At 45.2% G+C, this 26,671-nt stretch overlaps 2 protein-coding genes, 1 long non-coding RNA gene and 1 pseudogene across 5 annotated transcripts; 1 reads left to right on the top strand and 3 right to left on the bottom strand.

Moving 5' to 3' along the window:
• Positions 1 to 5,402: 5,402 nt before the first annotated feature.
• LOC107275590 (putative disease resistance protein RGA3) lies at positions 5,403 to 9,315 on the bottom strand. The gene has a single exon (XM_066310450.1). It carries the CDS (start codon positions 9,188 to 9,190, stop codon positions 5,522 to 5,524), a length of 3,669 nt encoding a protein of 1,222 aa, XP_066166547.1. The 5' UTR covers positions 9,191 to 9,315; the 3' UTR covers positions 5,403 to 5,521.
• Positions 9,316 to 12,180: 2,865 nt separating this feature from the next.
• On the top strand, positions 12,181 to 12,309 carry LOC112939155 (small nucleolar RNA Z247; annotated as a pseudogene).
• A 1,513-nt stretch (positions 12,310 to 13,822) lies between these two features.
• LOC136356712 (uncharacterized) lies at positions 13,823 to 16,257 on the bottom strand. Its single transcript, XR_010741638.1, has 6 exons — positions 16,075 to 16,257; positions 15,708 to 15,986; positions 15,457 to 15,616; positions 15,288 to 15,379; positions 14,898 to 15,017; positions 13,823 to 14,498 (listed from the first exon to the last, which is right to left on the bottom strand). It is a non-coding gene; the product is annotated as an uncharacterized lncRNA (long non-coding RNA).
• Positions 16,258 to 16,410: 153 nt separating this feature from the next.
• On the bottom strand, positions 16,411 to 23,279 carry LOC107277738 (putative disease resistance protein RGA4). Of its 3 annotated transcripts, XR_010741637.1 has the most exons (4): positions 21,938 to 23,279; positions 18,572 to 20,755; positions 16,872 to 18,456; positions 16,411 to 16,667 (listed from the first exon to the last, which is right to left on the bottom strand). XR_010741637.1 is itself a non-coding variant. In XM_066310962.1 (3 exons), the coding sequence occupies exons 1-2, from the start codon at positions 22,307 to 22,309 to the stop codon at positions 16,886 to 16,888; spliced, it is 4,242 nt and encodes a 1,413-aa protein (XP_066167059.1). In that variant the 5' UTR covers positions 22,310 to 23,279; the 3' UTR covers positions 16,411 to 16,667; positions 16,872 to 16,885. The 3 variants fall into 3 exon arrangements, 2 of the variants coding, with proteins under 2 accessions (XP_066167059.1, XP_066167060.1); XM_066310962.1 differs by having other exon boundaries at positions 16,872 to 20,755; XM_066310963.1 differs by lacking the exons at positions 16,411 to 16,667; positions 16,872 to 18,456 and having other exon boundaries at positions 19,089 to 20,220; positions 20,363 to 20,755.
• Between the last annotated feature and the right edge of the window lie 3,392 nt (positions 23,280 to 26,671).

The raw sequence follows: 26,671 nt of genomic DNA, 5'->3' as shown, positions 1-26,671 counted from the left end.
TGGAGCATAATCACCCCTTATAAACAAGGTATGGACTCCCCAGCGACCCCCGTGGGCTTATCTCCGCCACTTCTCAGTCTGGTGCTCCGCAATGAACCATGCTATACAAAAGGTAAAGCCGTTGCCCACGCTGGCTTGTGGTTGGCACGGTTAATGTTTCACAACCGAAACTCGTGAACCGGTTCTTAATTGTCATGAGCACGACCATCAAAACCATGTGTTCACAACCCATCATTATCAGATTTTAGTTGGCAAATTAATTAATTAATCAATCACGATTGACCATCATGAGCTATCATTAAGCCATCATTAAATAATAGTGAGTCATAAGTTATCCCAATAGTGTGCTAATGTTTCTAAGCATGGCTAAGCAATCGTATCTAATATCTAGCTGAACCAATATATAAAGCCCAACTAGTCAAGTTATAATAACCTAAGGTATCAAGGAATAAAGTAATCAAGAACAAAAGGACTATAACAATCAATAGGTTAATTCCACCCAACGACATTCGAAAATAAATGCAATAGTTGAATAGAAACAATAGCTTTAAACGGGATCAACATGCTCAAAGGGATGTTTGGGATCTGTGTGACTTGCCTTGCTGGCCTTGGAACTCTTCAAATTCTTCTCCTGCAAAAATGGACTCTCCGGAAACGTCGGAATCTAAACAGAAAGGAGCAAAATCACCAAACAGCACATAAACAAGCATGAACAGTACATGTGGATATTTTTAACATGTAGATCTTAATTTTAGAAAAAATTAGAGACTTGAACCAACTAAATCCGAGCTAAGATGAATTAGTTATGAATTTTCAAAGATTAAATCGGATTAAATCACTTATATGGGTTTTAATTGAATTATGACGCAATAATGAATTATTTTTGAAAAGGAAAAAGGGGTTTATTGCGTCAGCGGCTAGGGTTTGCGGTGGACCGAGTGCACGGGGCGGCTCACAGAAACGAACGGCCGAGATCCATCCATCCAAAACTGACGGCCAAGATCCATCGGTCCACGACCGGACCACGGGGGACGACGACGATGACGTCAGCGGTGACGTCACCACCGGCGGCGGCTCGGGCGTGCAAGCTCGCCGGCGAACGACGGCGCGACGGCACGAACGGAGGGCACCAGCACGTAGAAAGCGACGCGGCGAACTCACCGGTGACCAAAACGGCGGCGGAAGATCAACGGACGGCGACGGCGTCGAGGAAGAAGCGGCGGCAACCTTCGGCTTGACGACGATGGCGGTGCTCCGGCGGTCTACAGCAACGATGGAGGGGCGGACGAGGACGGCGACGCGACGGCGACCACGACGGCGGCCTTCCCGAGCAACGGCGACGACTAGAGCGACGACGACGCACGGCTGGAGCGACGGCGACGACGGCGGCGCGAGGTCCCACGGGGCTAGGGCTCTACGGGCGAAGAGAGACGAAGGCGAGGGTGGCGACGGGTAGCGGAGACACCGGGGGTCCTTTTATAGGGGCAAGGAGGCGGCGGCGAAGGCCCACGGCGACCGGCGACGCGATAGAAGGTTTAGGGTTCGGAGGAGAGAGATCGATCCGAATTGAACTCGAATCCACGGATTTCCAAAGCGATTTAGACGATGTTTCCAAAAGGGAAAAGATAGAGTGGATCACGGGGATCCTTTCTCCTCAATTGATTTCACCGGAAACGGAAAGGGGCGGCCGGATTTGGAATGGCGGCGGCGGCGCGGCGCGTCTAGGGTTTCGTCGGGAGGAAGACGACGACCCTGACAGGCGGGCCCCACCTGTCAGCGGCGAACGCGCGCACGGGCGGGCGACTGCGGGCCGGCTTGGGCCGGGGAGAGAGAGAGAGAGAAGGTTTTGGGCCGACTTTCGGCCCAAAGCCAAAAGAGACTTTTAAAACCTTTTCCAATTTAAATTATTCATGAAATGCAATTCCATTTATTAAAAATACTTCCTTAGCTCAAATAAATCCCAGAAAAATCTAGGAATTATAGAATTAAGCAAAGTATTTAATGAAATTTTATCTGGCCCCATTTTATATTGGAATTTATTAATTAAAACCAGATCTTCTCTTCTAGGCTTTTAAAATAAATTCTAATAATTCCAATTTAGACAACAATTTATATATTTGGGATTTTTAGGGTGTGACAACCGCGACGGTCGACGCCTCCGCCCTCCACAGCGCCGCGGCCGACGCCTCCGCTCTCCGGCCTCCACAGCGCCGTGGCTGACGCCTCCGCCCTCCACCGCGCCGGTGACGCCTCCGTCCTCCACCGCGCCGGCGACGCCTCCGTCATTTTTTTTTCATTCCAAATTTTCTCCTGAAAAATTTCGGTTAGACCGAGACCGAAACCGAAAACACCGAGACCGAATTTGCCGGTCCTAAATTTTTTGGGATGAAATTCGATCCTGAGTTTGCAAAGACCGAACTGACCGAAAACCGAAGACCGAGACCGAATTTTTCGGTCTGACCGAACGCCCACCCCTAGGTGTATGAGAGCCCCGAGGTGGGTGGTGGCAAAAGACTCCGCGAGGGCACCACCGTGGAAGCCGTTGTCGTCGAGGCAGCCGCGACCTCCACGCTGGATGAAACAGGAGAACGCAGGGCGAGGGATGGGGAGGAGGGCAGCGATGAGAGGAGGGGCTTCTTCCGTGGTCCTCTACTACTCCACTCCACCCGTGCATGCGCCGGAGGAGACGACGAGCTGCAGTGAGCGGCTGAAGACCACGGGAAAACAGGAGCCATCCCGATTTTGCTGGGTGGGAAGAGGAAGGTGGCAACGAAGGAGCCCTCACTCGGGAGGTGCAGGCTGCGGCGGTGGCGGCGACGCCGATGGCGCAGAGGCCTCCCCTCCCCCATTTGTTTCCTAGCGGCGCCGGCGGCTGTGGCTCGGAGGTGGCGTCGATACCGCGTGGGCTGTTTTTTCTGCCATATGGGCCGAGCCCATCTGCTGTGCTCGCTCGACTCCGTCCGATGCCGAATGGACGGACGAGAGACGTTGGACGTCCCTCTGACGTAGCGAGCGCCAGAGGATCTGGTTCCAAATTTGGTAGTGATGAATTTGAACTATTGTAGGCAAAATTTGGTAGCAAACCAAATATACATTTGCTACTATTGAAGTTACCAAAATTTTGATAGGGCAATAAGTTGGTATCAAACCAAACAAGCCCTAAGTTAACTATTAAAATGACCAACTTTCTTAGACATGCCAAAATTTAACTTCAAACCAAATAGATACTAAACACTATTAAAATTGCCAAATATTCGCAAGGGCAATTTAGGCCTCAAACCAGCCCTTGATCTCCTATCCTTTATCACGTGCCACCTTAAAATTGTTCACACATCTCGCATATACCAGATTAAGTATTCACCTGTTTTATTTAGTGTAGCACAAGATTATTAATTAGTTACCGAATCTATTTACCAGGACATTCGTGCAGGGTAAGCACGTAACACTAATTAAAACACTTTTTCAATGTAGGGCCCCTTTAAATCGCAGGAATGAGAAAACATAGGAATAGGAAAAACGCAGGATTTTGATAGGAATGTAAGTGTAAAACAGAGGATTGCAAAATCCTCTGTTTCCAAGAGATTTGACTCAAAGGTCGTTTGATTGGACCGCAGGAAAAACGCAGGAATTAGAGGAGAGATAAAGACTCAAAGGAAAGTTTCCAAGAGATTTTACCTCATGTTAGAATTCCTCAAAAACTTGCATGGCATTAGACAATACATAGGAATTTCATAGGATTCCATAAGATCCATTTCTTTGATTCAAATGGCTATATAGGAAAAATTCCTATAGGAATGAAATCCCCTAAAATTCTTATGAATTTCCTTTAAATCAAAGGGGCCGTAAAGTCCAGAAAGATGGTTAGTACAAAATATTTGATAAAGTACAATTTTTATAAAGTATTTGGGTTATTTAGTTTTGTTTTGTGCAGGATTTAATAATTTAAAAAATTAAAAGCAACTTATTCACATATTTGATTCAACTTTTATGTCGTCGTCGTTATTTAATTACGAGCCATTCCCCGTTGTGGCTGTTGCGGAGGATTGTGAGCTCTGTTCGGTCCAAAGACAGCATAAGAGGATTGTGTCCGCAACAGCATTGTGGAAACAACAACTAACAAGGGCGATCGCCGCTATACGGTGCTTCAAGTGAATCAAACAATCCATGCTATGTGGAAGGGTCAAGGGTACAAGAACTCAAAAGAAAATAAGGAGAATGTGATGTTAATGTATCAATTTACCAAGTAAACCAAGGTTCAGTGTTTATCTTCCATATTTTTTTATTTAATATGCATTTTAGCATTCAATCTCCAATAAAAAAAATTCAAGCATTGGCATAAGCTCTGCTCATTTCATTTCCTCTCTTTTCTAGGTAGAAATAGATATATCTCTATAATCCATTAATTAAGGGCCGTCCCTGTTAGTCTAATGATATTAAGTAAAAAAATATGCTAAATGTCTAACACAACTGTTTTTTTTTTTTTGCGGGGGTCTAACACAGCTGTTGATATTTAAAAAATGCAAACAAAGAACTTGATATGCCCAAATTTTAACGGATCATGTTAGATAAAAAAGTTCATATATATGAGGTATAACTATAGGTAAAATATTCATTGTTCTGCATTTATTTTGAACTACAGAATTACTAATTCTGTAACTATAAACTTTGGAAGTTCATTTGCATATGAATACACATAAAACTGGCAATTAATACATAATTTTTCATAAAATTTATACAAACTTTAGCTTTATAAGCATATGTAATGTTAATAACATGTGTGAAAAAACATAAATAGAACCATCCAGCCAAAAACTCATCATCTGCAAAATTTATTAGTCTACCAGAAATTTTCATCATATACCAAATTTATGCCTAAGCAGATCAAAACAGCAAAATTGTTCAATTAAAAGGAGAGAATCGTATAGGAGGGAAAATTTGGGTGATAAATAATGTTTGATTGTTGACTCTTGATAAAAGGCACTTCTATTTTAAAACTAGATGACATCCGGCACATTACTGCAGGATGTTGGTGGGTACAATGTTGTTGCCAAATTGTAACATATATCCATAAGAAATGGCTAATCCAACAGCCTAAAAAAGGGCTCATGCAGGCTAGAAAAATATTGTGCAAATCTAAACTGTTAAAGCAACATCAAATGGTGTTAAAGCTAAGCGATGATGTGACTTCTTTATAACAACAAAGTATGTTTCAATTCCAAAGAATATACAAACTAGCTAGCATGGACTACAACTGATTTAGTATTTAGATATTCACGCCGACTAATATTCTAGGAACCTGTTAAATTCATGCTACATAGATTTTCCTTGAAAAGACTAACCAATGTATATATTTTCTTTAACCAATCAATATATATATTCAGCCATATCAATAGATCGTTAAATTCTCAATATGAATTTTGTGAGATTCATCATCAATATCGTTAAATTCTCTGGCTGAATTTTGACAATATTCAGCCATATACGGCTCTGGCTGCATCTCCCCAAGCAGAATGCTGCTCCCCTAGTCCCCTGTCACACGTAAATCTGGAATATCCTTAACTTTGCTCCAGTAGTCTCCTCCACGTTTGCATCTTCTCACCAGCGTAGGGCATTGTCTAATAAAGAGCTTTTCCAGGCTGTGCAGCCTCTGCTGGAGACCTTCCGGTAAAGCCTTTAAACTAGGGCAGTTCCAAATAGCCAGATCATTGAGAGCTGTCAGATTATGCATCCCTTCGGGTAATGTTGTTAGGCTGTCATTAGTTCCCAGGTAGAGCCTGGTCAGATTTGATAGACGTTGAATGCTGGGAGGCAGGGACTTCAGTCTTGGGTTATAATCAATTGACAGACTTCTTAGAGCGCCCAGGCAACCCAGTCCTTCAGGTAGGTCCTCAAGTACATTGCAGCTGCATATCCTCAGATACGATAAGCTTGTAGGGAAAGCCACTAAGTTGTAGCAGAATTCGATTTCTATCCGTTCCAAATTATGCATGCCCTCATCTTCAAAGGACTTCACTGAGACTTGGGCAGGTGGCATACCCGTGAAGTTGTTGCAATATCTAATGTCGAGTCGTTTTAATGAAGTCAAGCTTTGGAACTCCTCCCCTGGCCAAAAGGTGAGGCTGTTACAGTACTCGATTGTTAAGTGCTGCAGGCACGCAAATGATTTCCAGAACCACAGTGGTGACTGCAATGTATCATATTGGATGAAGCAGTCACAGGAAATTAGATCTAAGTTCTGCACAGACATCACGTGACCACTTATATTTTGTATATCTTCTGGTGCTAGAGCACTGAATCCCTGTAGGTGTAATTTAGTGAGTGAGCCCCATGATGAAAAGTGATGGGCCAAAACATGATCCTTTGAATCTGTGGTTCCTTCCAGGTTTTCTTTATAGTGATAGATTAGTGTTTTTTTCCTCTCTAAACTCCCTTGACTTGCACCAAGATATAGATACGACAGATTACTAACACTTGACGATAAGCCAATCAATATTTTGTTTCCTATCACACTTAACGACTTGAGAACCGGAGCATTAGGCATAGCTGTCAATTTTGGACAATCAATGATTTCCATTGCATCTAGCACGGGAAAATTAGCCGGTGTTACCTGTTCAACATCATATTCCTGCCAGTTCTCTAAGGATTCCATTCGTTCTAGTGACAAGAGTTTTAATTTTGGGAATGCCACTAATTGATGATCACATTCTTTATCAGAGCAGAACCCGTTACACAAGTATTTCAACTTCTTCATGTCTTTTAGTCGGAGAACCTCGAGAAAGGGAAGCTTCCACACTGATGGAAGTTTCATACAATTTATGGAGTCCGTTACTTTGAGCTTAACAATGTTGCGCAATGTGATTCCATTTTCCATCCATATGGGAAACGTAGTGCCCATATACTGCCTCAGCTTTAGAACGGTCAATCCGTTGGGAGGCTTAAGAGCGTCAAGTACTTCTTCATGACGATATAAATGCAAATCTTCAGCTTGTAACTCCGCAGATTTTGATGTGCCCCAGCAAAGTGCTAACTGCTGCAAATTTGTCTTACACTCAAGGTTGGCTTCTTTTGCTTCTATGGGATTTGTTACTTTAATCAAATTAAATATCTGAAGCTTGCCCCCAAGTTTTAAGTCATTCAGTTCGTTAATCCTATAGCCAGATTCATTACCAGGTACGAACTTTGTCAATGTCCGTAAATTAATGAGCTGTCCTAGACCAGCTGGCATGCTTGTTAGTCGAGCACAGTCATCAAGGTACACATGGCGAAGGCTAATCATAAATTTCATGCCATCTGGTAGGTGGGTCAGCCTCCTGCATCTATTGAGTATCAACACTTGTAAATTATAAAGTGCGCTAGCTGCTTCAGGTAGTGTATTTATGTAGCTACCAGACAAATCAAGATATCTTAAGTGCTTCATAAATGCTGGTTCAACAGGAAATTTTTCGATGCCGAAAATATGAAGCCCAACTACTCTCAAAGGAGACTCATTGAATTTAATGTCCTGGGCAATATGCATGTCATTCTTATCTAAGGCAAATACACTGCGGATAACTCGACAATGCTGCATCAAGAAACCAATCTTTTGTTGACCCTCAAAAGCCATATGATGGACATTTTTGGGTATTTTCTTAATTTTAGCCAGATTTTCCAAAGCTAAACACTCATCACCGCTTATATGAACTGCAAGATCATGCATAAGATCATGAATTTTGAATGTAGTTACATCACTTTGCCCATACCTGTACACTTTACGTTGGAAAATTGATCCAATTTGCTTAACATTTTGGAAAAATGACCTCCAAACAAGCTCCCAGAAAACATGATTCCCATTCTCTTCAATATCTGACATCTTCTTGGATGGAATAAATCCATTCGATACCCAAAGATGTATTAGATCGTCCTTATCAATCTCGTAGTCCTTCGGGAATACTGCACAAAAAGCAAAACATTGTTTCATATGAGAAGGCAAATTTTTGTAGCCCAAAGACAGCGCTGGCAGTATCTGGCTTTCTTCATCCCAAGTGTTGCTTTCAAGGATGGATAGCCAATCTCGTGTCTCCTGTTTTGTACTCATCAAGGCTCCCATACTCTTTATGGCTAACGGAAGCCCGCAACATTTCTCAACAATTCTTTTACCAACCTCAACGAGCTCTGGAGTCTCAACCACACCTGTGCCAAAAGCTCTTCTGCTGAATACAATCCAAGAATCTTCTGGGTTAAGGTTCTCTAGGCACAATGGACTAATTGACTCCATGATTGATGCAACTTTCACGTTTCGGGTAGTCACAACCACCGCACTTCCCATTCCACAAGAACCAAGCAATGTTCTAAGAGCTCCCCATTTCTGTTTATCTTCATTCCAAACATCATCTAGTACAAGAAGGTACCTCTTTTGGCCCAGTTCTTCCCGAAGACGTTGCTGTAGCAATTCCAGGTTATCAAACTTCAGTCCACAATCATTCCCAATTGCGGTGTCAATTATCCCCTTGACAATAACAGGAACACTGAAGTTCTCTGACACACAAACCCACATATGCTTTTGAAAATGTGCTTTCACTTTTACGTCATTGAAGACCAGCTGTGCAAGAGTTGTCTTTCCCAGTCCTCCTATCCCAACAATAGGAAGTATTAGCAATTCGTCGGTCTCGGCACTTAGAAGCATATGGACAATTTCATCTCTTTCTTTGTCCCTTCCAATAACTTCCTGCTCGTCGACGTAGGAATAGGTTTGCATCCTCTCATCCACTGGCATGGAGCAATTTAGGAACCCAAATCGATTCATTTGCGAAACAAGCTGATCAATCCGCTCGACTATCTGCTGGAGTCTCTTTCCTATCCTATACTTGAACAGTAAAGGATTATAATGAGAAGAGAAGAAAGCCCTTACGCCAGTATTGATTTTATGCCCACGACGGAGCGCTTCGCAGCGGAGCTCCTCGTAGTGCAGCTCATCAAGGGCGTCATCAGCATCACAGGCAGCCAGCTTCAGCTTTGCGATCCAAGACTTCACAGCAGGCTTCTTGGATGCCTGATCCTCGGCATCATTGATCACTTGGTTGACGGCAAGCAGCAAGGTATACAGCTCCGAACGCCGTCGTTCAATACCCCCGATGAAACTAAACTCTGTGCCGAGAGACTCACCTGCTTTCTTCAGGAGGGCAGGCAAAAGAGCCGATAGTAACTCCGCCATGGCTCAAAGCTCAGAGATCAATGGAGTATTGGCAGAACAGAAAGGATTGGAGGACAATTAATGGTGGGTTGAGGAATGAGCGTATGGTGTAGCTGGTTGAGTTAAGTCTTTGGAAAAAACCATCCAAGGCACAAAGATGAGTTGGAGTTGAAGGAGACTGATAATGGAATGAGAAGAAGCAAGTGAGCTGTTTGTTCCATTAGAAAAAAGTGGGTGGGTTGTTTAAGACAATGGGTGCATTAGATACATCATGTTAGTTGACGCGCTTCAAATTTCAAATAATCACATCATACAATCAAACAACAAGTGGTCAACTGCTCAGTGTAAGCTGGCAAGTTGCTAAAGATGCTCAGTGTAAGCCCCATATGTCAGCTGAGGTATCACAGCAGGCATCAGCCTAGCACCAGATCAGAAGGAGAAGATAAACATCCGCCCACTGCAGCAACCGAATTAAACCAAACCAACAGCAGCATGTATGGTTTCACCTAAACAAACAATTCCAGCAAGTTTCCTCTCCTAAGGACGTCCATAGAAAAAATGGAAAAAAAATATATGCAAGAGTGCCAATTTGTGCATTATAATGCCCTACTAGGCTGTCATGTCGTGCATTATATAAATCGTCCAAGACTTTGAATTTATCTTTGTATCGCCGCAGGTGGCTATAATTCAGAACACCAACTAAGCTTCTATTATTTGCTTATTTTAGTGCCTATCAAAATTATTAGTGGCTATTTCTGTTCACGGGCTGGGAATCTACGAGCTTACCTTCGGAGGTGGAGCTAGCCGTGCCTTCCGATGGCTGCTGCTGAAGACGGGCTTATTTGATTTAAAGTCAATTTTTACTCTACCAAAATCTTGGTGGAAAGTTTTGGCACTACCAAATTTTCTAGCATTGAATTTGAACTATAGTAGCCAAAATTTGGTATCAAACCAAACATGCATGTGTCGCTGTTTAAGTTACCAAAATTTTAGTAGGATAAAAATTGGCATCAAACGAAACAAGCCCGATATCTCTTCGACTGTATAGCTGTGCCGGATCGAGACAAATTCCTCTGCTCCGTGAAGTTTCTTGCGCCCGCATCCGGCTGTCTTATGGGAGAGCAGCTTCCGCCACACCGGCCAACACCGGGTTTTGGCCGCCGGCAGAGTGTGAGGGGGATTGGGTGGAGGCAACCAAAGCGGAGACAATATTGAGCACGCGCAGTCCGTGTTAGATAAGTTAGTTATTGGAGATAAGGTTTATATTATCACATTTAACCATTTGATCTTATATCTATAATACGGATTGATCTCAGGTTGTTGAGAGTGATCCGTTCCCTCTGTAATGCGCCACGGCAAAGGCTTTTCCTGCCTATATCAACAAAGGTGCGGCCCCTATCAGGGTTCAGCGCTTCCCCCTATTATTCCCTGATATGGTATCAGAGCAAACCGATCTACCTCCATCACCAAGCAAAGCCATGGCAAAGTTTGGGAGAATACTACCAATCGGACATCCGATATCTCAAAAAATATCGAACGGTCAAAATGTTGCAGCTGATCAACATGTGAAACATTAATTTATATATGGTGAAACAAAAAAAAACAGCAATTGAAACATTAAAAATTTTATGAAACACAGTGAAGATACACGTTGAAACATGTTGCTATCACTTATGAAACAACGAGAGTTAATAGATTTAAACATATATTTTTCTTTCATCAAAATATAATCGTGTGATATCTTGTTGTAAAGATGTAATTACAACGAATACAACGGTATGATCGAATCATAGATTGGATAAGTAGTTTAGAAGAAAAATCATTTTAAAGACCGCTAAAATGCATGCATGCAAGCATTGATGGAGGGTAGTGGCAATTATTTTCGAGAATTTTGTGAAACACAGTAAAAACAGGCGCTGAAACATATCGACATAGCGTATGAAACATGAAGTATTAATAGTTTGAAACTTATATTTTTCTTTAATCGGAATATAAACATGTGATATCTTGTTATAACGATTTAATTCCAATAAATACAATGGTGTAATCGGATTTTAGATTGATAAGTAGTTTAGGAGAAAAAATATTTTAAAGATTGACACATGCATATGCATGGTTGGAATGAATAGCTACGATAATTGAGTTAGCAGTTAGTTGATTACAGATAGAAGCACCCGTGAAACTTGCCATATCAGTTGACGGATTCGAATCTTTCTAGAGTTAGCATGTAGACAGTGTGGAAGGCATCGATGTGGTATCCAATTTTTCCGTGTCAGTCGAACGGCCGATTACAAGCATTTTCCCGAAGTTTCTCGAAGAATCATGCCAGCAATCACTGCTTTCTTTTCGGAAAAGCTAGGAAAATCGAATCACGCCCATGGTTTGAAATTTTGGTTCGAAATTTCGGCTTCCACCGGCAAGCACAAATCTCCCCGGAATTTTTGGTTTCTTGTCAAATATTTGTAAATTTGGTCAAAATTTGTTCAAATTCAGTCACAATATGTTAAAAATTCAAATAATTTTGGTCAGAAAAACCCGGAAATCACGAAATTTTCAATTTTTTGGCAACCATCGAAATTCCGGTGCAACCGAAATTGCAAACTCGGATCATGCCATATGGAAGGCGCGTATTCTTGTGATTGTTCGGGGTGCTCGGTTGGAAGGTTCTCATAGGAGCAGATCAAGCTCCAGTTGTCATTCTTCGAGAAAAGGAGGGCGAAAAGGAAATTATCATCAACAAACCAGATTGTGATGAATGGATTTCGACAAATCAACAGGTGCTTTCATATTTGCTTTCCTCCATGACTAAAGATCTACTTGTTCAAGTGGCAACATGTAGCACAACAGCCTCGGCATGGAGTATGATCCAAGAGATGTTCGGGTCCATGACTCGGGCACGAACAATCAACACGCGACTCTCCCTCACCACGCTGCAGAAGGGCGACATGAACATCACGACGTTTGTTGGGAAGGTGCGGCCTTTGGCTAATGAACTTGCAATCATCGGCAAACCCATTGATGATGATGATCTGATCAGCTATATCATTGCTGGTCTTGATGAAGAATATGTGCCGGTAATCTCGTCCATTGTTGGGCGACCAGATCAGGTGACCGTCAGTGAGGCCTTTGCTTAGTTGATACTCCCTCCGTTTCATATCGTCAGATTTTCTAGCATTGCCCACATTCATATATATATATATATATATAAATGAATCTATACACGTATATATGCCTAAATTCATTAGCATCTATATGAATATGAACAACGTTAGAAAGTTTTACATTGTGAAACGGAGGGAGTAAAGCTTCAAGCAGAGGCTAGCACTTTGCCAGAGTGGAGAATGGAGAATCCTGGCCTCGGCTAATAGCGCAAGCTGTGTCCAGGGTCAGCAACAAGGCGTCAGAGGTGGCGGCGGCAACAATCAATGACCGAGAACGTTAATACGTGAACGTTCGCGTGTTGCTCATCCCGCGAATGGGAAAACACGTGGCTGGGAGCTTCGGACACGTGACTCGGAAATTTGTTGCGGCACGCTGATCCAACTACATGGGCCTCACGGGCTCATGGCCCATCCGAATATTTTGTGCTTATGTGGAATGCAAATTTGTTTTAAAACTCATTTGTAAAAACTTTCTATTACCTAATGAATTTTAGTTTCTATGCATAGATTTTATCTGTATAAAGTATATATGTATAAAGTTTATGTGTATAAAATATCTATATATAATTTTTATGTGTGTAAAGTCCATGTGTATATACATTGAATGTTTCTACGTATAAAGTTTTCTATGCGTAGGCTTTCTATGTATAAAGTTGTATTCGTATAAAGTTTCTATGTATAATATTTTCTCACCCCTACCCACCACTTCTCAGAAATTTAAAGGGAAAATAGAAACGGATAACTCTTTATGCTAAAAATCGTTACACTGGGCCTTCGAAGAAAAAAAAAACTTCATGTGACTTGGACTTGCAAGTAACATGAATAGGGGAAATGATCGTGGGCTGGCCTGGTGGAGAGAGAGACTCCCGTGTCGCTCTCTGCAGGGCGACCCGGGAGGCGACCGTCGCCGAGGCCCCGCTCCTCCTACGCGCGCGCAGCCTCGCCGCCGCCGGCGATGCTGCCCCCGATGGCAGTGCCGGCGGCAGCGCCCACATTTATGCAGGTGAAACCTGCCCTGTATAAGATCGTTGGAAGTTATATATTCATGTGGGCATTTCGCCCCCCGGTGACCAGTCTAAAAAAAAGATCGTGGGCTGGCCTACATCAACAAAGAAAACAGGAAGGCAATCAGGCTTTTCATCAAAGTGCACGATGGTTTTTCTAGTTCGCTCGCCCCGGTCACCGCGAACACTCGCGCATCAGACTTACCCATCAATGACAAGGTGCTCCAAACAATGGTGGAAACTGAAGTCGAGGAAGAGGCAGCCCTAGCGGTGGTCGAAGAAACATAGGAGGTGTCGACAACAGGCCCAAGTGTCAACTTTGCTACAAAAGGGGACACACGGTAAAAGATTGCTAGTACCGTTTCGATGAAGACTATGTTCCATAGATGAAAGGTTTGCAGGTTCTGCTGCATTCTACGGCATTGATTTCAATTGGTATCTTGACACCGGCGCTACAAATCATGTCACCGGAGAGCTTGAGAAGCTAATAGTTCGTGGCAAATATCATGGCAATGATCAAATTCATATAGCGAGTGGTGCATGTATGGAGATTAGTCACATGGTAATTCTGTTGTTCAGATCCCTAGTTGAGATTTACAGTGAAAAAGTGTTCTTTATGTTCCTAAGGCCAAGAAAAATCTTGTTTCATCTCATAGACTTACTTGTGATATCTTGCCTACATAGTCATAGAATTAGTATATCGTAAATTTTTCTTTATAAAGGATTTGGCCATGAGAAGAACTCTACTTAGGGTCGTTGTCATAAAGGACTATATGCTCTTCCATCTTCATCCTCGAATCAAACGCATACCCGTAGCTCACCCGAAAAACAAACGTCGCGCTTGTTGCCACCATTCGGCCAGTGGAAGACCATGGTGACTTGGGCGGGTGGAAATCCACATTAATCCAGTCCTGCAGTAAGGTCCATACTCTGTTTGTGTAGGCGCACGCAGTGAAGAGATGATTGCAATCATCAAAATCAGACTGACACAGTGAGTAGACTGGTTCATGAGGCCATCCCTCTCTTCAGCAGAATGTCTGCCGTTAAGCACCGGCCTTTAACAGCCAACCACACGAACTTTACTCTAGCTGGAGCTGTTGCCTTCCAAATCAGCTCACCAATGGCAAGGTTTCCTACCATGAAAATGAGGTCTACTTGGAGATACTGAGTCAAAATAAGAGAGGGAAATATATAAATTAAATTGAATCATTTGCTGCTGATAAAATGTATAGCTACATTTTTCTTAGATAATGGATTAAATAACCTGGCCTCTACATCCAAGTGGATGTACACAGCCACAGAATAGCTACATATATCAGTATTATTTCTCCAACAACACCCTAATTCATTTAATGTTGTTTATCATCTATGTTTCGTGGGTTATTGTACATTGAACACTACACCAAGAGAGAAAAATAATATTTGCATCAGTGGCTATCCGAATAGGAAGGGCAACATCAATCAAACAGATTGGATAGAAAAAAAGGTACTTAATTTTTTGGCTAAACTCATTAATTTTGTTTGAAAAATGCATGAAAGAAAAGAACTCAGTGAATAACTTACGTGAGCATGGCAAACAGCCCCAGCCAACATTCCTGTGCCTTTCCATGTTTTTTCCGTGAGGGCATGTTCTCCGGAATCGCAGCCGTAATGCTGCTTCACGTCTAGCTATGCCCAGGCCAACTGCAATCAAATTATTATCAAACGCTGGGAAATTTATACCAATATTATTGATTATTCGTAAGAAATATATTGTGATTCAATGATCTGTAACGCACATTCTTCTCTCTTTAAAATAAAGCATATTCAAACAATATTGGTTCCCGTTCAAATAAAACAAAGTAGCTCGTGTAAAACCATGCCCTAATTGGGGGAAACCAGGCGGAGATTGTGGATCGTTAGTCCACACACAACACAATAAGAAAGGGAGTACAGCAACAAATAAATTCTCACCACTGCTCGTGCAGTAGTGCATCAGGCGATCAATCTCTAAAATCCGACGCCATACTCCATCCCCTTCAATCTAAACCATGGAGAATCATGCCCTGATTGAACAAAACAAGTTAAAGATTGAATACTTAATACTATCACCGCACACCAAGAAAAGGACTAAATCCCTCACTGAGGCTAGTGACCCTGCAGCATGCCCACATGAAGCCCCTTCTGCATGCGCCATGATTTCTCTAGCAGCTTAGCCTCATCTCCCACGCTGTCTGCATCGTCCTCGCCCTCGGATGGCTTACATGGTATTATGGGTAATTTTACTATCCTTCATAAGATACCTAGATGTACCATATTTCTAGTGTAAAATTTGATATCTCTAGGTACTAAGTACCTCAAGGCACCAAAAATTTTAGTGTAAAATTTAGGTACCTCAAGGTACTTTCTCAAGAACTGTAAAATTCCACTATAGTAAAGACCCCGGCCGTAGCATTCACGTGGGCGTTGCGCACCACGGCGTCGGTCATGGCCTGCGAGAAGCAGCGAATCATAGCGTAGCCCCCTCACGAACTCGGCCTTGCACGGCTCCAGCTCCAGGTCCCCAGCGAAAGATTCATGGTAAGTCTTCAGAACTCCAGGTCTCCAGATCTAAGAAACAGCACAAGATTCAGAAGCAGGATGAATCCACAAACACTGGCATACCTGAATATGCTGAAAATGGATGCATATAAACAAAATTACGATAACTCTAGGGAAATATATTGGGGGAAATTATAAAAAAATGTATCAGGGAGCACACCTTTGTTTGGTTCACTTGGTGGAAAGAAGTATGCACCACCTATTGTTTATCAGATGCTACACAGAACCCCATATCCTTTGGGTCAGAGGTAGAAATATACTCCCTCCATATTTTAATGTATGACGCCGTTGACTTTTTAACCAACGTTTGACCACTCGTCTTATTCAAAAATTTTATGCAAATATAAAAATACTTATGTCATGCTTAAAGAACATTTGATGATAACTCAAGTCACAATAAAATAAATTATAATTACATAAATTTTTTGAATAAGACGAAAGGCTAAACGTTTGTCAAAAAGTCAACGGCGTCATACATTAAAATATGGAGGGAGTATTTAGCAACTCCGATCAATATCGGTATATCACAGTATATTTAGAAAGAGGGAATTCCTCGAAATAACACAATCAGTGTTGAGCAGTGGAACTCCAATCAATATCAGTATATCACAGTTTGTACACTGTTACAAAGAGGCCTTGATCCCAGCAGGTTCATATATACGTTGCGAGCAGAGAAATGCAATGCATTTCATTCACTTTAAGACACATTCTGCATGAAGGAGCCTGTTGCCAACAATGTTTCAGCGTAGATACCTGCAAAATTTCTGAACATGAGAGGAATGATGCCAAAGTTCCTCCAAACAGAGTGATGCAATTCATTCGATTAAACAATGTCTGACTTGATAAAAGCAGCAACAAATGGTTTCGTAGCTCCCAGGTAAGTAAGACTCAAACTTGCTTAATCGAACAGAGCAAGGCAAGGGTAAGAAAGAGAGAACGAGGGACAACAGTGTGCACCTTTGTAGTATAAATTAATTGTCTGGCTGCCCAGAACTTGATGCTCTTCTTTGCCAAGCGTTCATGCATTTGGGAATGATGGTTCTGGCTGCATCTTGCCAGACAGGGCGCGGCTCACTTGTCACTCGTAAATCAGGAATGTCCTTGACTTTCTCCCAATAATCTCCCCCACGTCTGCATCTCCTCGCCAGAGCAGGGCAATCTTCAACGGTGAACGTTTGGAGGCCATGCAGTCTTTGCTGGAGACCTTCTGGTAAAGCGGTTATACCAGGACATTTAATAAAATGTAGTGTTTTGAGAGCAGTTAGATTCTGCATCCCTTCAGGCAAGGAGGTTAAGCTGTTATTACTTGTCAGTTCTAGGCTTTTCAGATTTGAAAGACACCGAATGCTGGCAGGCAGGGAGCTAAAACTTGGGCAACCCAAAATTACGAGAGTTGTTAGAGTGCCCTGGCAACCAAATCCTCCAGGCAGGCCCTCAAGTACATTACTGTCAGTTATCACAAGGATCCGTAGGCAGATGAAGTTTGTAGGGAATACCACTAAGTTGGGGCAGCGATCAATCTGTAAGTATTCCAAATTACATGGGCCTCCATCTGTAGAGGGCCTTGCTGACAGTCGGTCAGGTGGTACACCCGTGAAGTTTTTGCAATCTACAATGAAGAGTTTTTCTAAAGAAGTCAAGCTTCGGAACTCCTCCTCTGGCCAAAAGGTGAGGCTATCACAGTACCAGATTTCTAATTGTTGTAGGCATCCAAATGATATCCAGAACCATAGTGGTGACTGTAATCCTTCATGTTGGATGAAGCAATCACAAGAAGACAGGACTAAGTCTTGCACAGACATCATGTGACCACTTATACTCTTCACATTTTCTGGTGCTGGTGTATTGAATCCTTGTAGGTGTAGTTTAGTGAGTGAACCCCATGACAACAAGTGATCGGGCAAAATATGCTCATCCTTTGTATCAGTGCTTCCTTCACGTTCTCCATTATAGATATAGTATAGTGTTCTTACCCTCCGTGAACTCCCTTGACTTGCACCGAGATACAGATATGATAGATTACTAATACCTGACACTAACCCCAGCAGTACTTTGTTTCCTGTCAAACTTAAAGACTTAAGAATCGGAACATTAGGCAGTGCTGTCAGTTTTGGGCAGTCTATAATTTCCATGGCGTCCAGCTTTGGAAAAGTAACTGATGTCACTTGTTGAGTGTCATATTCATGCCAGTTCTCTAAGGATTCCATCCATTCTAGTGACAATAATTTTAATTTTTGAAATACCACTAATTGGTTGCCATATTCTTCATCAGTGGGGTACCTGTAACACAAGTATTTCAACCTCTCCATTCGTTTGAGACGGAGAACTTCAAGAAAGGGAAGCTGCCACACTGGTGGGAGTTTGACACACATTACAGAGCCTCTCAAACTGAGTTTAACAATATTTTGCAGTGTCACACCATCTTCCATCCACATTGGAAAGTTGGAGCCCATATATTGCCTTAGCTTTAGAACTTTTAATCCGTTGGGAGGCTTAAGAGCATCCAGCACTTCTTCAGGACGGCATAATTGCAAATATTCATCTGCAGAATGACAATGTGAACAGGTGAAATTTCGTGAGTCCCAACAAAGTGCTAGTTGCTGCAGATTTTTCTTATTCTCAAGGTTGGCTTCTTTTGCTTGTAACGGATTTGTTACCTTCAGCAAATTATGTATTTGTAGCTTGCCCCCAAGTTCTAAGTCCTTGAGTTCATGAAGTCTACAATCAGATTCATTGCCAACCATATACATTGTCAATGTTCGTAAACTGCTGAGCTGCCCTAGACCCGGCGGCATCCTTTGTAGACTAGAACAACCATCAAGGTACACATGGCGAAGGCTGATCATAAATTTCATGCCGTCAGGCAGGTGAGTCAGGCCCCTGCATCTATTGAGCATTAGTATTTGTAAATTGTACAGTGCACTGACCGCTTCAGGGAGTGTTTTTATGTCGCTAGAGGATAAATCAAGATACCGCAAGTGCTTCATATATGCTGGTTCAACTGAGAATCTTTCATTGTCACAGATATGAAGCCCAAGCGCTCTACAAGGGGACACCATGAATCTGACGTCCTTCATAGAATTCATATGATTCTTATGTAAACTAAATAGACTTCGGATAATTGGACAACGCTGCATCACGAAACCAATCTTGTGTGGATGTGGGAAAACTAGATGATGGACATTCTTCGGCATTTTATTTATTTCAACAAGATTTTGCAAAGTATAGCACTCATCCCCGCTTATAGAAACTGCAAGATCATGCATAAGATCATGAATTTTGCATGTAGTTACATCTTTGTACCCATATATGTACTCTTCCTTGCGGGACCGAGTTTGCTTCGCATTTTGGAAAAATGATCTCCAAAGAAGCTCCAGAAAAACCTTGTTCCCAGTTTCTTCTATGTCCGAGGTCTCTTTAGATGGAATGAATCCATTTGATATCCACAGATGTATTAGATCATCCTTATCAATCTCGTAGTCCTTTGGGAATACAGCACAAAAAGCAAAGCACTGTTTCATAAAAGAAGGTAGATGTTTGTAGCTCAATGATAGGACTGTCAGTATGTTATTTTCCTCCCAAGTATTGTTTTGAAGGATCGCCAGCCAATCCCTTACACTATGTTTTCTACTCAGCAGGCCTCCCATACTATTTATTGCTAATGGGACTCCAGAACATTTTTGAACAATTTTTGTACCAATCTCGACAAACTCACAAGACTTGGCCACACCTGTACGGAACGCTCTTTCACAGAATAGAGTCCAGGAATCTTCTTGGCTAAGTTGTTCTAGAGCCAATGGAGGAACTGTCCCCATGACTGACGCAACATTCGAATTTCGGGTAGTGACAACCACCGCACTTCCCATTTTACAGGAACAAAGCAATGTTCTTAGAGCCTCCCATTTTTGTTCATCTTCATTCCAAACATCATCTAGTACAAGGAGGTACCTCTTTTGGCTCAGTTCTTCCCGGAGACGTTGTTGTAGCAATTCCAGGTTATCACTCTTCAGTCCACAATCATTCCCAATTGCAGTGTCAATTATCCCCTTGACAATATCAGGAACACTGAAGTTCTCTGAGACACAAACCCACATATGCTTTTGAAAATGTGCTTTCACTTTCACGTCATTGAAGACCAGCTGTGCAAGAGTTGTCTTGCCCAATCCTCCTATCCCAACAATAGGAAGTATTAGCAATTTGTCACTCTTGGCACTTAGAAGCATATGGATGATTTCATCTCTTTCTTTGTCCCTTCCAATAACTTCCTGCTCGTCGACGTAGGAATAGGTCTGCATCCTCTCATCCTCTGGCATGGGGCAATTTAGGAACCCAAATTGATTCATTTGCGAAACAAGCTGATCAATCTGTTCAACTATCTGCTGGAGTTTCTTTCCTATCCTATACTTGAACAGTAAAGGATTATAATGAGAAGAGAAGAAAGCCCTTACGCCACTGTTGATTTTATGCCCACGACGGAGTGCCTCGCTGCGAAGCGCCTCGTAGTGCAGCTCATCGAGGGCATCATCAGCATCACAGGCAGCCAGCTTCAGCTTGGTGATCCAGGACTTCACAGCAGGCTTCTTGGATGCCTGCTCCTCGGCACCATAGATCACTTGGTTGATGGCAAGCAGCAAGGTATACAGCTCTGAACGCCGGTGTTCAATACCCCCAATGAAACTAAACTCTGTGGAGAGAGACTCGCCAGCTTTCTTCAGAAGGGCAGGTAGAAGAGCTGAGAGTAGCTCAGCCATGGCTCCAAGCTCAGAGTTTAAAGGAATATGGACAAAACGGAAGAGATGAGAGAGCAGTGGAGAGTCGGCAGAAGGTCTAGTATTTAGAATCTACAGGAGGAGGAAAGACACAGTACATAACAAGTTGGTGTAAGGGGCACATAAAGAGGGAGGACAATATGTGGTTCGTTGAAGAATTAGAAGAAAAAAAAAAGATTGCATCCATCATGCTAGGTGACGCCTTGTGAATTTCAAATAATCATGTTATATTTTAAAATTTACGCATAGATCAACAGGTAAAGAACAAACATGTAAATATTGTCCGCACAGGCAGACAGGCTATAGTCCTATGATCGGCACCTCCTTTGATGAAGTCCAAAGCTCCCAGAATTTCATTTTTTAAAAAAATAACATTAAAGCGGTGTCCTATTATCCATATGTGTCTGAATTCGTGCTTCATATCCCAAATTGTTCATGAACAGAACATATACACCAACTCATGTACCCAAAGAATTGATAGCATTGCATTTTTTCAGTTAAAATTGCAAAATGTAAAACAGTAAAAGCCAATGCAACACAGAATCAACTATGAGGTACATTGTAAGTCATGTATGTCAAAGCCCCAGCGGACGTTCCCAGGGTTTATGCTGCAATCACAGTGAATGTTCGTTGGGTTTATGCAAAAGAGAAATGATCATTCGCCGGAATTATAAATCATTGCATAAACCCAGTAATAGCAGAATCCCCCTCCACTGAAACATCTCCTTAGCAGCAACACGATGAAACTTCGAGGTAGTTTCATCTTTCAGCTAAACAGCGTCAATATAAAAAATGACAGTATGACACACATATTACTTTATTAGAGAAGGTGGCAAAGGTTCGCGCATCTTCGCATCAAGAATGGAGGGGGAAAAGGCAAGCTAAAGTATAACACGCATAATTGCAACTAAAGAACTAATATGGATCTTCTTTTCAAAAAGGAAATAAATAAATAAAATAAAAGGTAACACCCTTAACAGCAGTTGTTATCACCGCGGTGTATGAATAGGGTTATCATTCTCTACCGGAAAAGGTGTCCGTTGTGGAATCGACCCAAAACTCTACTGTATGGCCGAATTTCTTGTGATTAAAGCTTCAACAAGAATACAATATTGCTAGACCGATCCACGCATACACCCACCACCACCACCACCACCACCCATTAAAAAAAACAAAAAAGAGAGAAGAAAAACTTTACCTCTAGAATGCTCTAAGCTACTGGCAGGGTCAAAAAAAAAGTAAAGTAAAGCTTACAGTTGCAGGTGGAGGCTGTGGAGCCATGGCTGCCGCGCCGTGCCTTGCGCCGACCGCGGAGATCCGGCTTCCTCCGCTCCGAGGAGCCTTGGTTCCAGAACGCGTACGGCCCTTGTAGGAGAGAACATGGCTGCCGGCGTGCGGCGGCCGGCACCGGGTTTTCGCCGCCGGAGCGGAGAGCGGAGGCGACCGAGCACCGGAATCTCCGCAACCGCTACTCCAGGCCGTCGGATAGGAGCAGACGGCCAGGATCTGGCCCGGCTCACTCTCATCCAACAAATTGGAGGCCCGGAATGACGGCCCATCTCTGTGGATCGGCCTGGAAATTAAACTAATATTTCGGCCCATCAAGGGCTCGCTTGTAAAGGCCATTATAACGTGTATTGGAACAGTTATAACTGGTGATCAGCGTGTTCCATCCAAAGAGTACCGGGAACAACCTACAACCCGCTCCAAAAAAAAAAATTAGAGACTATAAAGGGCGGCGCCCTGGGCGGCCGCTGGGGCGTGCCCCCGCCGCCGCGATCCGCGCGCGCCGCCACCACCGTCTCCCTCCGCCGCCATCGTCGTCCCCGTCGCTTCGCGCCCCGCTGCCGAGAGCCGCGCGCGCCGCCGTCGTCATCCCCGTCGCTTCGCGCCTTCGCCTCCTCCGCCTCTGCCTTCGCCTCCACCTCGCGCTACCACCGTCGGTCGCCGGCCCCCGCCACGACCCCCTTCATCAGCTACCGGATCCGGCACCGTCCGCCACCACCGTGGTCGAAGGAAGCCCGTAAGCTGGTGTCCTCTCGCCGCTGGATGTGACGAGGACTCCCGTCGCCATCACGCCATCGCCGCTGCCTCCGCCTCCGCCTCCGCCTCCACCTCCTCCTCCACCGCTGTCGCGTCGCAGTGTCGGAGCTCCTCCGCCTCCGCCTCGCGCTGTTGCCGAGCGCAGCCGTCTCCGCCGAGCGGCGGTGAAGGCGGGCGCAGCCTCCATCAGCGACGGGGTCGGAGCTCTGACGACCACGCCACAGGGGGCGCAAAGAGCTGACGGCTCATATTCTAGCATCAGGAGCCACGCCGCCGCGCCCGGCGACCGCGACGACGAGGAGGAGGAGGAGCCCCGTCGCCGCGTCCATCCTCCGCCGGCTGCTACACCTTCGTCCGTTCCGCATCCCGCCGCGGCGGGTACCGGCGCCTCGGCTCCTCCGCCTCCGTGTCCACGGCCACGGATGTGATTTGGGTGGTGGTGGGGACGACGAAGCGAGAGAGGAGCTTGTTCCATGTCGATCCGGCCGTGCTTGAGGCCGGGCTGGTGCAGCGTGTGACGCCCCGATTTTCGGTCGGGATTAAAAATCATTTAATAATGCATTTTCTATAAACTAAATAAAAGTTAAAGCAATTTAATCAAGTGAAATAATGAGGGAATTTAAAATTTCCTTTAAAAATCATTGGCCGAGAATATTTTGTAATATTCTTTGTGCCCTAAAATACTCTCTGAAATTTCTCGCAAATTTTCGGAGCTCGAGAAATAATTTTAATAGCACAAAGATCATTGAATCAATTAAAATAAAAAAGAAAACAAAGAAAATCCCCCTTCCTCTCTTTGGGCCATTTTCGGCCCAAGTCTTCCTTCTCTCCCGCGGCCCGCGCGCCCCCTTTCTCTCCCTCTCGGGCCGGCCTCCTCCCTCGGCCCGCTCGGCTCTCTCTCTCCCTCAAGTCTGTTCCGTCTCCCCAGCCAGCCTCTCCCTCCCTCTCTCTCCGACAGGTGGGACCCGTGGACCCCACCTGTCATCCCCAACCTTCGGCCTCCCAGGCCGGCAACCGCCATGGCCGCCCGAGCCGCCTCACGTCGCCGCTTTCCCCGCCCACCTCCTCCACCCTGCACCGCTCCCGCCCGACCGTGGGACCTCGCCGCCCACGACCCCGCTCCCCTCCCCCACTCCGTCCCGCGAAAAACCGCCGCCACCACCCCCACGACGCCGCCCCACTTCCCCCTCGAAATCCGCCGCTCCCCGGCCCTCTCCTCGCCCCCTTGAGCTATAAAATCAATCCCCGTGGCCTCCTCTTCCTTTTTCCCCATTTTCCCGAGTCCCCACGCCCTCTACCGAGCTCTCCACGCCGATCCCCATCGCCGCCGCTCGCCGGCGATCTCCAGCCGCGCGCCGCCGCTGCTCCCGCCGTCGCCGCGCCTCACCGCGTGTGCCATCAGCTTCGCCGTCCTGCGCAGCACGCCGGCCTCCACTCGGTTCCCTCCAAACGCCATCGGAACCACCTCCCCACCGTGTAACCTCTCTCCGCCGCTTGCCTCCGAACTCCGGCCGCCTCTCCTCGCCACGCTAGCCACCGCCAAACCGCGCCACCGCCACTGTCGGCTTCGCCGCTCCAAGCCGAGCACCGGCCATCGACTCGTTCCTCTAATCCACTACCGAGCCGCCCTCCCCATTACCAACCAAAGCCATCGTCGCCATTTCTGCCTCCGGTCGCGCCGCGTCGCTTCTTCAGTCCGCCCCGTGTTGTGTCGTTGCCCTCCCCGGTACCGCAGCCATCGTCCGTGGCTCAGCAATCCCTCCGTGTTCGCCGGTCGTCGCCGGACTCATCTCCCCATGCCTCCCGGTGAGCTCCGTCGTCATTTCGGCCGGCGTTTCCCGCCGCACCGCAACTCCCTACCCTCTCCTAACCTCTTCATTTCCTTCCCAAGGTCCCTTCGACCATCGACTGCCGTTTCCCGCTCGCGGAACGTCGCCGGGCCATCGCCGTCGTCGTCGCCTCCCACCGCTCCGGCCGCTACCCCGGTAAGAACCCCTCCTTCCTCCCCCTCCTCTTCGCCGGCCGCGCGCGCCGCCGCCGCCCACGTGCGCTGCCGCTCCCCTTGCCGCGCCGCGTCTCCGCTCTCTCGCGTGCGCTGCCGTCGCCCGCGTGTGCCGTCACCGGCCGTCGCCGCCGGTGGCCGCGCCGCCGCGCGCCGTCGTTCGGCCAGCCGGCTTTGGGCCGTGCCTTGCCCCTACCGCGCCGCCCGTGACCGTTGGATCGGCTTTGGGCCGATCCAGGCCGTCGGTCCCGTGGACCACTTCCGTGGTCCGGGTCCACGGTGCCGCCTCGGCCACGGTGGATTGAGTCCACCGTGTGCCTGCCCCTTGTGCCGCGGACGAGTGGGGCCCGCCTGTCGGCGCCAGCCCTTTGCTGACGTCAGCACATCCTTTTCCTTTGAGAAAATAAATAATAATTACGCAATAATTCGTGAATAATTTTAGAAATTCATTTAAATGGCTCAAAACTTCTAAAATTCATATCTAATTCATTCGAACTCCAAATTGAGCCATTCAACTTGCAAAATTCATCTAAAATTGAGCTCTACATGTTTGTTTACTTTTGATGTACTGTTTTCTTGGTTTTTATTAGAGTTTTTCCTCGTTTTGCGTGCCAGCGTGTAGTTCCTGTCGTTTCGGAAGTCCGCGGTCGCGAGGAAAAGAGTTCGGAAGATCAAAGTGAAGAAGCGAGGCAAGTCACACATTCCCCTTGAGCATGTTGATCCCAATTTATAAATGTTTTACCGTTTGCAAATAAATATGCATGTTTTGCTAATTACATGGAATCCGGGTATTACCTGTCTGCTCGCTTGTGCCATGTTTACTTGATATCTGTCCTTTGTCAACCGGGAGCAATAAATCGACTAACTCATATTACTTATTTGACCTAGCTAGAACTATATGCTTAGCCATGCTTAATTACCACTAGCTCAGTTGATGGGATAATTACAGTATTAGACCTTTTTAGTATCAGAATGAGCTGCGTGCTCGAGACATCTGGCCATGCTTCATGGTCGTAATTATCCCACTAAAATGCGACTGAATGGTGGGCTGTGGGTGCATGGTTTTGCTAGTCGCACCCATGGCAATTAAGGACCGGTTCGCGGGAAACCCTGGAAGAATTTATCATGCTTACCACAAGCCAGCGTGGGCAACGGCTGGGCTTGTAATGTAGCTTTCCTCTAGCTGACGCATCCAGGCAAGGGTGGGCGTGATGGAGCGGGGCGGGCCCTGCGACGGCCTCTGTCGCTTCCGGATTCACCTAGGCACGAGAGGGGACTGCCCGTTGCCCGCTGGGGACGGGGGTGAAACCTGAGGTGTGGTGTGCTTGGCTAGAGGGGGTTATGCGAAGGGTCCTGTCACAGTCTCTTTCCGATATGTCGTGGTGGCATGTCGGCGCACGAAAACGTGTCGTGGGGCTGTGTCTTGTGGGTACAGTTGTACACCTCTGATCAGAGTAAAACTATTCGAATAGCCGTGCCCACGGTTATGGGCGGTCGACCAGATTCACCGTGATTAGTCCCACCTTAATAAATTGACCCAATGCACTGTAGTTCAGGTGGGTTGGTTGGGCCTGTTCAACGTGGTGTAGCGTTGATCAGTGGAGATTTAATGTTACTTTAATTACTCAACTGTTTTACTGTTTTGCTCAATAAAATATTTTACAACTGCCTTTATGCAAATAGCCTCAAACCCCTTTTTGTATCCCCTTGCACGTCTGCATCATTGGTGTGGCTTGCTGAGTACGGTAGTGCTTCTGAGCTGAAGACGAAGTTAGAAGACCAATGCTCAGACCCCAGTTGAGTTTTGCCTGTGGAGTGGAGCTGAAGCCCCGCTAGGATCGCCTTTTTCCGCTACTGTCGTTCTCTTTTAGTGTGAGAGCTAAGTGCCTCTTCTGTAAGTATTTTACGCTTTATTTACGTTTGGAACTGTATATTACTTGTCG

Source organism: Oryza sativa, chromosome 5 (assembly GCF_034140825.1).
Source record: "Oryza sativa Japonica Group chromosome 5, ASM3414082v1".
NCBI classification, from domain to species: Eukaryota; Viridiplantae; Streptophyta; class Magnoliopsida; order Poales; family Poaceae; genus Oryza; species Oryza sativa.
This window is presented reverse-complemented; position numbering and strand designations above follow the sequence as displayed.

Excerpts from the sequence above, each read along its gene's own strand:
- LOC107275590 (XM_066310450.1), bottom strand. The coding sequence starts at position 9,190 with ATGGCGGAGTTACTATCGGCTCTTTTGCCTGCCCTCCTGAAGAAAGCA.
- LOC107277738 (XM_066310962.1), bottom strand. The coding sequence starts at position 22,309 with ATGGCCTTTACAAGCGAGCCCTTGATGGGCCGAAATATTAGTTTAATT. Across the intron at positions 20,756-21,937 it reads CACAGCCTCCACCTGCAACT|ATTCTAAATACTAGACCTTC; the intron begins GTAAGCTTTACT and ends CTCCTCCTGTAG.